At 32.8% G+C, this 13,461-nt stretch overlaps 1 protein-coding gene across 1 annotated transcript; it reads left to right on the top strand.

The window, feature by feature from the left end:
• Positions 1,260-9,458, top strand: LOC109329889 (ISWI chromatin-remodeling complex ATPase CHR11-like). Its single transcript, XM_019563768.1, has 25 exons — positions 1,260-1,577; positions 2,433-2,561; positions 2,663-2,769; positions 3,267-3,370; positions 3,731-3,828; positions 4,026-4,205; positions 4,288-4,509; positions 5,008-5,142; positions 5,233-5,515; positions 5,615-5,688; positions 5,848-6,068; positions 6,149-6,236; positions 6,322-6,415; positions 6,507-6,695; positions 6,815-6,846; positions 6,981-7,057; positions 7,152-7,241; positions 7,319-7,388; positions 7,465-7,519; positions 7,616-7,674; positions 7,754-7,919; positions 8,185-8,363; positions 8,452-8,667; positions 8,770-8,862; positions 8,947-9,458. Exons 1-25 carry the CDS (start codon positions 1,356-1,358, stop codon positions 8,962-8,964), a joined length of 3,201 nt encoding a protein of 1,066 aa, XP_019419313.1. The 5' UTR covers positions 1,260-1,355; the 3' UTR covers positions 8,965-9,458.

The following is a 13,461-nucleotide window of genomic DNA, read 5'->3' on the forward strand; positions in this document are numbered from 1 at the left end:
AATACTACGAAGATATTTAAACTTATGAGTGACGCATTTAATATATTCATAGGCTCGAGAGTTATTAGTCCTAACTATATAGCTGTTCTCCATTATGGGATGGCGATAAATGTGTACAAGAAATAGTATATTGATAAAGATATTTTTTTCTTCCAAATATCAAAAAAGCGATTACGCTGATAAAATAAAGGAATTCTAACTGGCTTCTTATCCTAGAGCACAATTTGATGGAAAAAGCAAGAAGAAAGAGTCTCTTGATAGTTTTTTACTTGTTTTCTAGATATCTATTCATATTTGTTTTTTATTCGAATTCAAATATTCAAATATATAATAATAATAATAATAATAATAATAATAATAATAATAATAATAATAATAATAATAATACCTTGTTTTGATTGTATCACACTACATATTATTTGAGAATCTAATGAATCCCGGGTCATTTGTTTGACCAAATTTAATGTCAAAAAATGGAGGAATATCAAGTATAGTGAGAACTATATATCTATCGCTTATCTTCCTATTGTTCTCTTATACTCTCTTTTAGTAACACATTGTTAATAGAGTGTGACATTCATGTATTGTTGAAGTAAATATTTATACACAATCCATATCATTCACAATTTATTTGTATTTATTTTTGAAAAGTTAATAATTATTAAATATGAATAAGAAATAATGTATGAAAAATGTATAAAACTTTTATACACATACATACATTTTTTTTCTTCTTCCGAATCTATGATGTATATTTCATTCATTTAACTGAAGTCTTTTATTACTAAAATATTGGTCCATGTTACTTAATGCAAAAGGGCTTATAATTTAGCAAAAGATGTATCTCTTATCTCTGAGAAAACAATTTATTATTTTTAACTAGATGAGAATTTTTCTTTGGTTAAAGATAATATATATATAGAGTGTGACATCTATTTTATTTAATCATTTTATATAATACATATGTTATATTTTTGCTGGCTAAATGAATGAGGATCACATGTCTTAACAGTGTTACATTTTCTATCGCAAATCAATCATATATTAATACGTGGATAAAATCAAAAATTTTAAAACAAAAAAAATAATAAAATAAAATAATTTGATTGGTCTGAGACAAAATGAGACTAGACACACTTAATCCCATCACTAAAACTTAAGGACATTAGACCAACAGGTTTACCGAGCACGACATATAATAGTATGTTTATCTTCTTATGAACAACACATCTTATTACCTCAATCCAACGGCTATAAATACCGCAGTCACAACCATCAACACTTTACCAAATCTAAATTAACCGCTCTTTTTCTCCGACGAAACCCTACTTCGAATCGAAGATTTTCCACTTTCCATGGCGAGACCTACGAAGACGCAGTTCTCTTCCGACGACGAACCACTTTCCAACGCTTCCAGTTCCTCAGAGGAAGAGCAGCAGCAGCAAGAAATGAATGAACAAGATGATGAAGATGAGCTTGAAGCGGTGGCTCGTTCTGCTGGTTCCGGTGATGATGATAACCCTCCCGATTCCGATGAAGACTCTCCACCTGCTCAAGATGCTGACGAGGACGAAGAGGTAGTGGGAATTACTCTAATTTGTTGATGTGAATTAATGCATTTGTAGTTGGTTAGGTTGAAATTTTGATACTGATTTTGGATGCTTGTAATTGGTTAGTTGAGTTTAGATGATTTCCTGTGCTAATGCTTATTTAGGAATTGTATGTTTGGCTATTGATATTCTCATATATAAATTCAAGTAGAATTTTGTTGACCTAAAATCCATGAAGTGTATGTTTGGCTATCAACATTCTCATATATCATGTCATCATGATTAGCACATTTGTAGTTGGTTGTGGAAAATTTTAGAAGTGAAGCTGGATGCTTGTAACTGGGTAGTTGAATTAAGGTGAATTTGAGTGACTAATGTTTTTCATGTTAAATTTTGTTTACCTGCATGGAAATGTATGAAAATGTGGATTAAAATAGATAGCCCAGAAAAATTGAAAGCAAGTTAGAAACAGTGTGGTTGCCAATTAACACATTTCTAGTTGGTTATGTTGACAATTTTGTAAGTGCAGCTGGATATTTGTAACTGGATAATTGAAAGTTGAATTGAGGTGATTTTCAGTGGCTAAGGCTTTTCAAGTTAATTTTGTTTATCTGCATGGAAAATCAATGTGAATACCCTGAAAAAAATATGACAGACAGTGAGAAAAAGTGTTGTCATAAATTAACATATTTCTAGCTGATTATGGTAATTTTTTTGACAGTGGAGCTGGATCCTTGTAATTGGATAGTTAGGTTGATATGATTTTTTGGTGGTTAATCTTAGTTGTTGGTATTCTGTCTCAGTTGTATGATAATTGAATTTTCATGTGGTTTTCTGCTTAACAAAGAATTTAAATGAAATACTTGTTCTGTCCAACTCCAGGGTGGAGATGATGTTGATCCTGAAATAAGCAAGCGCGAGAAGGCTAGATTAAGGGAAATGGAAAAGATGAAGAAACAGAAGATTCAAGAGATATTGGATGCACAAAATGCTTCCATTGATGCTGATATGGTGTGTCCAGTTGTGATTACACTACTTATTTGTACCATAACATATTAATGTATTGATATGCTTTATGATTGATAAACAAATAACTATGACATCTAATGCAGAACAATAGAGGAAAGGGGCGGCTGAAGTATCTCTTACAGCAGACGGAACTATTTGCTCATTTTGCAAAAGGTGATCAATCTTCATCTCAGAAGAAGACAAGGGGAAGGTACATTCTTGATTCTTAAAATTCATGCACTAAATGGCTATTCTATGGTGATTTCCCCCTCTCTCTTTTCTTTGTTTTGATCAGAATTTCATTAGTTTTACTCTCCACATTACATCATAAGTCATACTGCCATACCTTTGAAGCTCTTTCAAAGGGTATATATGTAAATGTTTTCCTTGCTAAGGAAATGGTGGTGGTAAGCACATTAGTTAATTGATATACAGTCAGTCTTTCTATTTGATTAAGTGTAAAGGAGTAACAGATCACCCTGTAGAAGCTATTATCTTTTATTCAACATCATAGTGAAACAAATTTTTGTAAGTTTCCCTTTCAAATTCAAATTTGTCATTATTTTTTATCAACTTTTATTTTAATGTATGAAATTTGTTTCAAAGTGATTAATTTGGTAGGAAAAATAAGAAACACTGATTATTTCTCAACTTCTTATGGTAGTTCCATAAAGGAACTCATCCTGTATTCAATATTGTCTATTTTAGGGGCCGTCATGCATCAAAAGTGACAGAAGAGGAGGAAGATGAAGAATACCTAAAAGAAGAAGACGATGTTGCGAACAACACACGTCTTCTGACACAACCATCATGTAAGTGTCCTTTCTTTGTGTTTATGTGCTAGTTTAGCATGCATGGGTTGCAGGGCTCCATTTTTTAGCGTCTCACATTCTTTAGTTGTGCCACATTGCCTCTTTCTCCTCCCATTTATGTGTCTACAATATGACTGTGCAGTATATAAGGTTAAATGTTTGCTATTTTTGACATAGCAAATGTTTGTTTTTCCTCCTATATTTGCATGGAAAAAAGCATTTGGATATGTGCATTTGCGTCATAGAGAACTTTAGATATGATGAACATCTCATGTTGATTTGTATTCTAGTGGTAGAAGAACATGTTAATGAACTTTATGTTCGCTTGAATGTGAATCACTTGTTTCTTCTTTACAACAGGTATCCAAGGGAAGATGAGGGATTACCAACTTGCTGGGCTGAACTGGCTCATACGATTGTATGAAAATGGAATAAACGGAATTCTGGCTGATGAAATGGTATGTGATAGATGGTCGGCTTGCAGATGCTTGTCACTGAATCAAGTGCATTTCAATGCAATTATTTTGTGATCTGTAATTTGATAAACTATGAGTTGACTGGATGGCCCACTTAGTGTGATGAGGCTTAAACCTTAAGTATTGTTGATGACTGGTGAATTGATTTCTGTATGTCATGACATATAACTGATTTGCAGGGGCTTGGTAAAACATTGCAAACTATATCCTTATTGGGTTATTTGCACGAGTTCAGAGGAATCAAAGGCCCTCATATGGTGGTTGCTCCAAAATCTACTCTTGGAAATTGGATGAACGAGATTCGCCGCTTTTGTCCTGTTTTGCGTGCAATTAAGTTCCTTGGCAACCCTGATGAAAGGGTAAGATAAACTTTGGTGGTTTGAATTCTTTTCGCAAAGGTTACAGCTGACGCTTCATTTCAACACTGGTTTTAAATTGCAGAGGCATATAAAAGAGGAATTATTGGTCGCTGGTAAGTTTGATGTTTGTGTTACGAGTTTTGAAATGGCAATCAAGGAAAAGTCTGCTTTGCGTAGATTTAGTTGGCGCTATATAATTATTGATGAAGCCCATCGAATCAAGAATGAGAATTCCCTCCTGTCCAAAACAATGAGGATCTACAGTACAAACTATCGGCTCCTTATTACTGGCACACCACTTCAGGTATGTCTTATTATATTATTCACAACTATAATATCATCCAAGGAAATGGTATTTTCTTACCGCTAACTCTATTTAATTTGTTGTTCAATTATAAACATGGAAGTAATGTCATGCCAATTTATTTGTAATCAAAATTACGATAATTTCATCTATATTAAGCTCAGTGAATCATCTAATGAAGGAAACTGTTTGTAGTGCTGGCCAATTGCACTGCATGGCTGACATTCTAACTCTGTTTATTCTTTATGATTTTACATTAGTCGTTGTAGGTTAGAGCAGTTTGAGTTTTACTAATTAATTTATGATCTTCATTAGCATTGGTTAAAGTTTCATTATTGTTCTTATGTTACTGTTGATTTCTGTCTCGCAGCTTTAATTTCTGAATCATATGATTGCTTGGTTTATTTTGAAATCTGAATTATAATTCCATTTTTGGTTGCATGCGTATTACTAGTCTCAAGTATTTACTGCCTTTTGTTATCTCTTCTAATGTCGCAGAACAATCTCCATGAACTCTGGTCTCTTCTCAACTTTCTTCTGCCTGAAATTTTTAGTTCTGCTGAAACTTTTGATGAATGGTTTCAAATCTCTGGTGAAAATGACCAACAAGAGGTTGTTCAACAATTACACAAGGTAAACTGTAGAGACCTCTTTTTGATTGTTGAGAGTCTGTAATGTTGATCTGATATGTAGCTAACATTATTATTTTCTGTGTATATTAAGGTACTCCGACCATTTCTCCTTCGAAGGTTGAAGTCAGATGTCGAAAAAGGGTTGCCTCCAAAAAAGGAAACCATTCTCAAAGTAGGCATGTCACAGATGCAGAAGCAGTATTATAAAGCACTACTGCAGAAGGATCTTGAGGTTGTCAATGCTGGTGGAGAAAGGAAGCGCCTACTGAATATAGCTATGCAACTTCGTAAATGTTGTAATCACCCATACCTTTTTCAAGGTGCTGAACCTGGTCCTCCCTATACAACAGGAGATCATCTCATTACAAATGCTGGTTAGTTCTATTTACATTAAGAGATATGTTGGTAGTTTTTTGTAGGTTGATCATTATGATCTGAAGATATTTTATTGTTTTAAAAATTTCCATTTCCAGGTAAAATGGTTCTTTTGGATAAGTTACTTCCTAAATTGAAAGAGCGTGATTCAAGGGTCCTTATATTTTCACAGGTTTGTTCTGTCAGAATATTGTCATTGATGACTGTGATATTTGAATATCATTTGGAACATGTTTTATTTGTTTTCAACTATGTTTTTTAAATTTTCTGTGCCACTCTTTATATTTTTAAATTGTGGTTATTACTGCTAAACTTCGGAATTTCTCCCCAGATGACTAGGCTGCTAGACATACTTGAAGATTATTTAATGTTCCAAGGATATCAATATTGTCGCATAGATGGTAATACTGGTGGAGATGAACGTGATGCCTCCATTGAGGCTTTTAACAAACCGGGAAGTGAGAAATTTGTCTTCTTGTTGTCAACTCGAGCTGGAGGTCTTGGCATTAATCTTGCTACTGCTGATGTTGTCATTCTGTATGACAGTGACTGGTAAGTATTTCAAATGGCTGTGGGTGCATCCATCTGTAGCATAATTGTTGTTTATTGACAATTTAGTGGTTTTACAACAGGAATCCACAAGTTGACTTGCAGGCTCAGGATCGTGCTCATAGGATAGGTCAAAAGAAAGAAGTTCAAGTTTTCCGGTTTTGCACAGAGGTTTGCAGTTCTATAGTCTATTTTATTTTTCTTCTTATTCACTATGTGCTTCTTAATATCTCCTTGCATCATGGTAATGGTACAGTATACAATTGAGGAGAAAGTCATTGAAAGGGCTTACAAAAAGCTTGCACTCGATGCTTTGGTGATTCAGCAAGGGCGACTGGCTGAGCAGAAGAGTAAGGATTTTCAGGATTTTGTTGTTGTTTCTGTCAAGATTTTCAAGATGTATGGATTGTCTAATCTAGTTCCATTGTTTTATATGTGCAGCGGTAAATAAAGATGAGTTGCTACAGATGGTTAGATTTGGGGCTGAAATGGTTTTCAGTTCCAAGGACAGTACAATTACAGATGAGGATATTGATAGAATTATTGCTAAAGGAGAGGAGGCAACGGCTGAGCTCGATGCCAAGATGAAGAAATTTACTGAAGATGCTATCAAATTTAAGATGGATGACAGTATGTAATCTTTGAACTTAAGCAGCCTTGCTTTGAAAACTATAATGCATGATCTTTACAAGTTTTTGCATCCTATTGAGGAATTTTATATTGGTAATACTTATATTTTCTTTTTGTAGCTGCTGAGTTATATGATTTTGATGACGAGAAGGTAAAAAAATACATATTATCGTGTCTTTGACAACTATATTTTTTTTGTATCCCCCCCTCCCCCCCAAAAATAAAACAAAAAATCAAACAAATCTGTTCAACTAGCATTCACATATTTTTTTCCTGTATTTAAAGGATGAGAACAAAGTTGATTTCAAAAAAATTGTAAGCGATAATTGGATTGAACCATCCAAAAGAGAGCGAAAGCGCAAGTAAGCATTGCTTTTTACAATTGTCCATTTGAATGTATCCAGTTATGTTTTAATAATATGTACTGACTTTTTTGTTTGCACTTCTTACTCACAGTTACTCAGAGTCTGAATATTTCAAGCAAACAATGCGCCAAGGTGGTCCTACTAAACCCAAGGAGCCCCGTATTCCTAGGATGCCCCAGTTGTAAGCTTCTAACCCTTGATGTGTTCTTTTAAAATAGTGCTTTTATTATGACTTATGATTATTTGTTCTGCCTCCAGGCATGATTTTCAGTTTTTCAACACACATAGGCTGAGTGAGCTGTATGAAAAGGAAGTGCGCTATCTTGTGGTAGGTGCTGGTAATTTTTTTCAAGGTTTAGCTCAACAAATAGATGTCTAGTGCTTATTATTCTATAAAATTTCAGCAAGCACATCAGAAGAATCAAGTAAAGGACTCAATAGATGTTGATGAACCAGAAGGTGAGCATTCTCCAGATTATTTAGTCTTTTAAATCTTTTCTCTTTCAACATGGATATTGTTAATTTTAAATATTGGTTATGATGCATTGAATTTAGAGCTGGGAGATCCATTGACTGCTGAGGAGTTGGAAGAAAAGGAAAGTCTGCTAGAGCAGGTGAGCAATTATTTTTGAAGAAAAAGAACAAATCTTCTCGTATGGACCTTTTTTAGAGTTGTTATCTTGTTTAATATAGGGATTTTCATCATGGAGCCGGAAGGATTTTAATACTTTCATCAGAGCTTGTGAAAAGTATGGTAGAAATGATATTAAAAGTATTGCTTCTGAGATGGAAGGAAAAACTGAGGAGGAAGTTGAAAGATATGCGATGGTCTTCAAAGAAAGATACAAGGAATTAAATGGTATGTTAGAGGCTTATAGCCATTGTGATTTCATCAGTCTTTTAGTGCAATCAAAATACTTTGCTGAATCCAAATAAGTAGCGTTTATATCTGTATGTTTGCATAAATCTTTTTCAATGAAACCTTTCTGTTAGTTTCAGTAGTGTTTTGTTGAGTTAAAGTGCTGCACCTTTCTTTATTGGTTTGTTTTAATTTGTTGAGTTAAAGTGCTGCACATTTCATTAAGGTTGTGTATAATTTGTGCTTTTTGATCCATTATGTGAAGACTATGACCGGATTATTAAAAACATTGAGAGAGGGGAGGCCAGAATTTCTCGGAAAGATGAGATCATGAGAGCCATTGGGAAGAAGTTGGACCGGTACAAGAATCCATGGCTAGAGTTGAAGGTTCAGTATGGTCAAAACAAGGGGAAGCTATACAATGAAGAATGTGACAGATTCATGGTATAGTACTTTTTTCAGAATGTCTAGCTACATCGGTCTTCCCAGGTCTTTAAACACAATATTTATTGACTTCATTATAAATTTGCAGATATGCATGGTTCACAAACTTGGCTATGGGAACTGGGATGAGTTGAAGGCAGCATTTCGAACATCACCTTTGTTTCGTTTTGATTGGTTTGTTAAGTCTCGTACAACACAGGAGCTTGCAAGGAGGTGTGACACTCTTATTCGGCTGATAGAAAAGGAAAACCAAGAATATGATGAGAGGGAAAGACAAGCTCGCAAAGAGAAGAAACTAGCCAAGGTTTGTTTTCTCTCTGTTTACCCAAAAATGTTTTTCACTTTCTTCTTATATTACCTTAATATATGAATCGTACTTGTACTCAAACATGATAAAATCTTTCAGAACAATACCCCATCAAAGCGAGCCTCGGCAAGACAAACAGAGATTCCATCTTCTAAGAAGCGGAGACAGTTAACAATTGATGATTATTCGACGGTATGCATCCTTGCTATGTATTATATTCCTTACACAGAAGTTGCTTGTGTTTTTTTACTGAAGCAGATCATGCTATTTTGACAGGGGAAGAGGAGAAAATAATCGGGCATATTCTCTAATTAGAGGTGCAAGACATGCACCACCTTTCTCCTCACAATTAGGAGTCTAGGGCAAACATTTTTCTTTGGCACATGCTCTACAATTACCAAGGTAAGAAACGGATGCGTTGGATTTTGATGTGTCACTGTTGTTAGGACAATGATCCGGTTTGCCTGTGTTTGGTGATGTCTACTCTACCCCCATCTTTTTAGTTGTGTAGGAAACAAATGTCAGTTTGAAAGGTTAATTTGAATATTATGCAGAATCGGATGTTGTGTGTAAATCTATCAGCGAATCCTTTAGTTTTCAGAGCTAGTTCAGATCAGTGAATATGTAATTTTAACCAGACACATAATCTGAAAGCAGACATGCATTAGGCAGATGTTCTGAAATTAGCATTGGTTAGCTATAACTTGTATGTTATTATATAACTATGCAAACAAAAACTTTGGACACAATTTGGTTGTTTCTGGTTGCTAGTATAAGTTTGTACATTATCTTTGAAATGAATGGCTAGTAATGTTATACTGTGAGAGGTGTAGTAGAAAAGGCATGAAAATAGAGTAAAGGAGAAAGCACCCTAATGCTTTGTTTGGTTGCACAAAAGAAAATAAGAAGAGAGAAAGAAGTGAGAAAGAAAGAGGTGAGAAAGAGAAAGAGAGTAGATTTCGGTAATGTTAAGAATGAAAGAAAATGAATAAAAAAGATATTTTCTCCTCTTTCTCTTTTGTTTGGTTGGATAGAAAATGAGAAGAGATGATGTTATGATTCAAATGACAAAAATGTCCCTCAAAAAAAGAAATGATAGAGAGAACTATTATTTTATTGTTAACAAAAAATAAAAATTATAATTTTAAATGATATATTTTATTATAATTTCATTTAACATTTTTAATTGATATTTGTTATATTTAAAAGAGAATTATTTATATTAATAGTATATAAAACTAAGAAGTATATAAAAAAAATTGAAGGACATTTATATTATTGTATGCAAAATTTCCGTCTCTCATTTTCTCACCAAAGGATGAGAGAAACATTTTTGTGTGGGTTCCACATGCTTTTTATTCTCTCATCCATTTCTCTTTTCTCAATCAAACAAGAGAAATTATCATTTTCTTTTCGATCTCTCTCTCACTCTTTTCTCTCCATTCTAATTCTCCTCTACCAAAGAGAGGCTAAGAGTGGACACACCGGAAGGATCCACAAGTTTAGGGTATTGAGGTCTTTGCAAAAGTCTTTGGCCTTAATGGATACAACTATCCCCCACACTTGGCATTGTCCTTCTAAGCCGAGGTGAATAGGTAATCATAGAAGGGTTGCATCAATTAGCCGAGTAGTTTGAAACAAAGCAAAGATGGTCACTTAGAAATAGAATCTATCAAGGCTTTAGCAAAACCTTACCTTCCTAACATTCATCTTATTCAAAAAAATGCCTCATTCCATAAACATAACAATTAAACTCAACTTAGCACTGATTTGGGCTAAAATATACTATCATAGTTGTCCTACATGATTCTAAATCAGCATATGGCCTTGAAGTACAGTCATCGCATTGGGTATTGGCCTTGTAGAGGGTCAGCCATTTTGGGGAACTTCCTACTATCTCTAAAGGGAGGTCTTGCCTACAAAGTCATGTCCCAAAAGATATGAATACACATGGTCGTAAATTATAAGTATATTTCAGGTTATTTTATAAGCCAATCAAAATATTAACTTACAAATCAATTTCCATGATGTAAGATTTTGAAGCTAAAATGAGGATGAGGGATTCAGATACTTACCCATGCAACGAGATTATGCTCTCCATGTGAACGTGAATTTTCAATATCTTCAGTTTCAAGGAAGACAATCCCAAAACTGAAGATATTAGACTTCAGAGTTAATTCACTAATCACATGCAACGAGATTTGCAGCTTTATGATAAATTATATTTACACAGCCAACTAATAAGGTGTTAATCTAGTGATATAAGGCTCCGTTAGATCCCCAGGATGACCAACAATTGGTATATGTCCATCTTATTTTCTCAAACAAGATTTTGAATTATTGATACTTATAAACTTATTCATATTACTTTTTTATTTTCATTTTCACATGTTAAATATATAAAATAAAATATAATGACTCCATGCATGCAACATTGGATAAATACATTAGTTAATTAATGAAATGAGAAATAGAGAACTGAAATGGTGGGTAGATTCACGTTGGCTTTCACTATCTCATTTACATTGCCCAACAAAGAAAGAATTATGCTTGAAAGAGATGGTTAAGCATTTCTAGCAAATGCATGTAACAATCAGAGTGAGACAGAGTCAGTCCTCTGCATATGCATATTGCATTTGGTTTTTTTTATTCTTTTGAAGAATATTTTCTTTGATAATTACTTCACAATCATGCAAATAGGTCAACTTTTGTTAAATGATCACACACTTATCATGCCATACTTCTATCACCAGAGAGAATCTACTTACTTAAATCAATGATATAAAGAAACTGTACTTTGAATATAAAAACTTTTACATCATTAATTAATATACACATATAATTTTTATGTTTTAAAGGGAAATATGTATTTCGTTAGTTAGGTGTAATTACTCTTTCTTTCATATATCTTAGAGAATGAGTCATCGAAAAACATATGACAAGTGCACCAAGATGTCTTAAAGTAAAAAAAGGAAAAGAATCATCTTTGATATTGGAGAGACAAGTTGTTGTTTTTCTAGTTATATTAAAAGGTAAAATGATCATATTATTATATTTATTGAATAAAAGTGTCATATAATTTTAATTTTATGTTGGTTTAGGAGTATGTATCTCTTTAGTATTGGTGAAAATTCTAACTTGTAAAAAAAGGGTTAAGTAAAATGAAAATGTTAAATGAAGCTGCTTCCTAATATGGAATCACAAATTAAACTACTATATAAATTAAACTACCCCATAAACCAATTCTAGATCCATAATTCACAAGGCATTCAAATTCCATGAACATGATTATATAAACAATTTGCCAATTGCAAGTAAAATCAACAAATCAATTTGCACAAGCTGGAAATGCATTAAGTTAAGAAATTGAAAACACAATAATGAAAAGCAGATATGTAATAATAAGCCAAATCTACTACAAGAGAACTTAGAATAATCCTTAATCCAACCCCAACATGGGGAAATTTAGCTAAACATGTTCAAAAGAAATAAAACAACATAGAGATAAAGAAATGAATAACTCATGATTCTTGAAGAAGTTTGAGTTCCCACTCTTCACTTGATTCACACCAAACCTAACATTGTAGGTTCTTATAAAAACCCACAATTTGTTACTTAGTAATCCAACACAAAAAATGAGGATTCATATTATCAAATAATGGTAGATTATTAGTCACTACATAAACACGTAAGGTATGAGCTAGATAAAGAAGCTATTCTCCAATTATTGGGGAGTCCTCTTATTACGAGTATGGGAAGACGAAAGAGTTATTCATAATTGCGATAACACGTTTTAAACTAAAATCATAATACAATAATTCTTTAGTTTTTTATATTTGTAAACTCTTTCATTAGTAGTTACATTCCTTCGCTCATCTGATATAAAATTTCATACTATCTAACTAAGAATGTGATTCATATCTTAAACTTGTGTTTAAATTTCATTGTAGACGTGAGAAGGGTGTATAATTTGTAAATAGCTATGTAGGTAATGTTTGAGCCAACTTGCCAAATAATTAATTCCAAAGGTGGCACAAGGTGCTGATGTAACAAGACCATAATAAGAATATTTGTATTGGAGATGGGAAAATTATCCACTTCTACATGTATATATCAATCAAGGAATATATCCTTGAAAGGTTAGACACATATACATTAATAGTTTTTTTGTTTTGTGTGACCGGAGAATAATCTGTTATCCAAATCTTATATTACATCTATAAAGATATAATATATTAATTTAAAAATTAAATACCTACAATATTATTGATATGAAATATGGTTTGTGACATGTTTTAAAATAACAAACCCTTATTTGTGTTTGAGTGGAGTTTTATTCTTCGTATAATAAACCCTTTTAATGAATAAAAATTAAATTTTAATTCATGCATGATGTTAAGGTTCATGATTAATATATACATGTAGAAGTGGATAAATTTCCCATCTCGAATAGAAATATTCTTATTATGGTCTTGTTCCATCAACCCCTTGTGTGCTTTGGAATAGAATTAATTATTTGGAAAGTTGGCTCAAACATTATATATATAGCTATTTATAAATTATACATCTAAAAACAAATTAACAATAAAAAAAATAGTTTAATATATATTTAAATCATGTCTAATAGAATGAGTAAATAATATATGAGACTTACTTTACGACATAAGATAATTATAACTTCAATCCATTACAAACAAAGAACAATGCATGCATTTCCCACAAAGAATTATTAATGAATATCATTTACAAAATTCTGCACATAACCAAGAATCAAAATACCACTCCCTTGAA

This window comes from Lupinus angustifolius, chromosome LG16 (assembly GCF_001865875.1).
Source record: "Lupinus angustifolius cultivar Tanjil chromosome LG16, LupAngTanjil_v1.0, whole genome shotgun sequence".
Classification (NCBI taxonomy): Eukaryota; Viridiplantae; Streptophyta; class Magnoliopsida; order Fabales; family Fabaceae; genus Lupinus; species Lupinus angustifolius.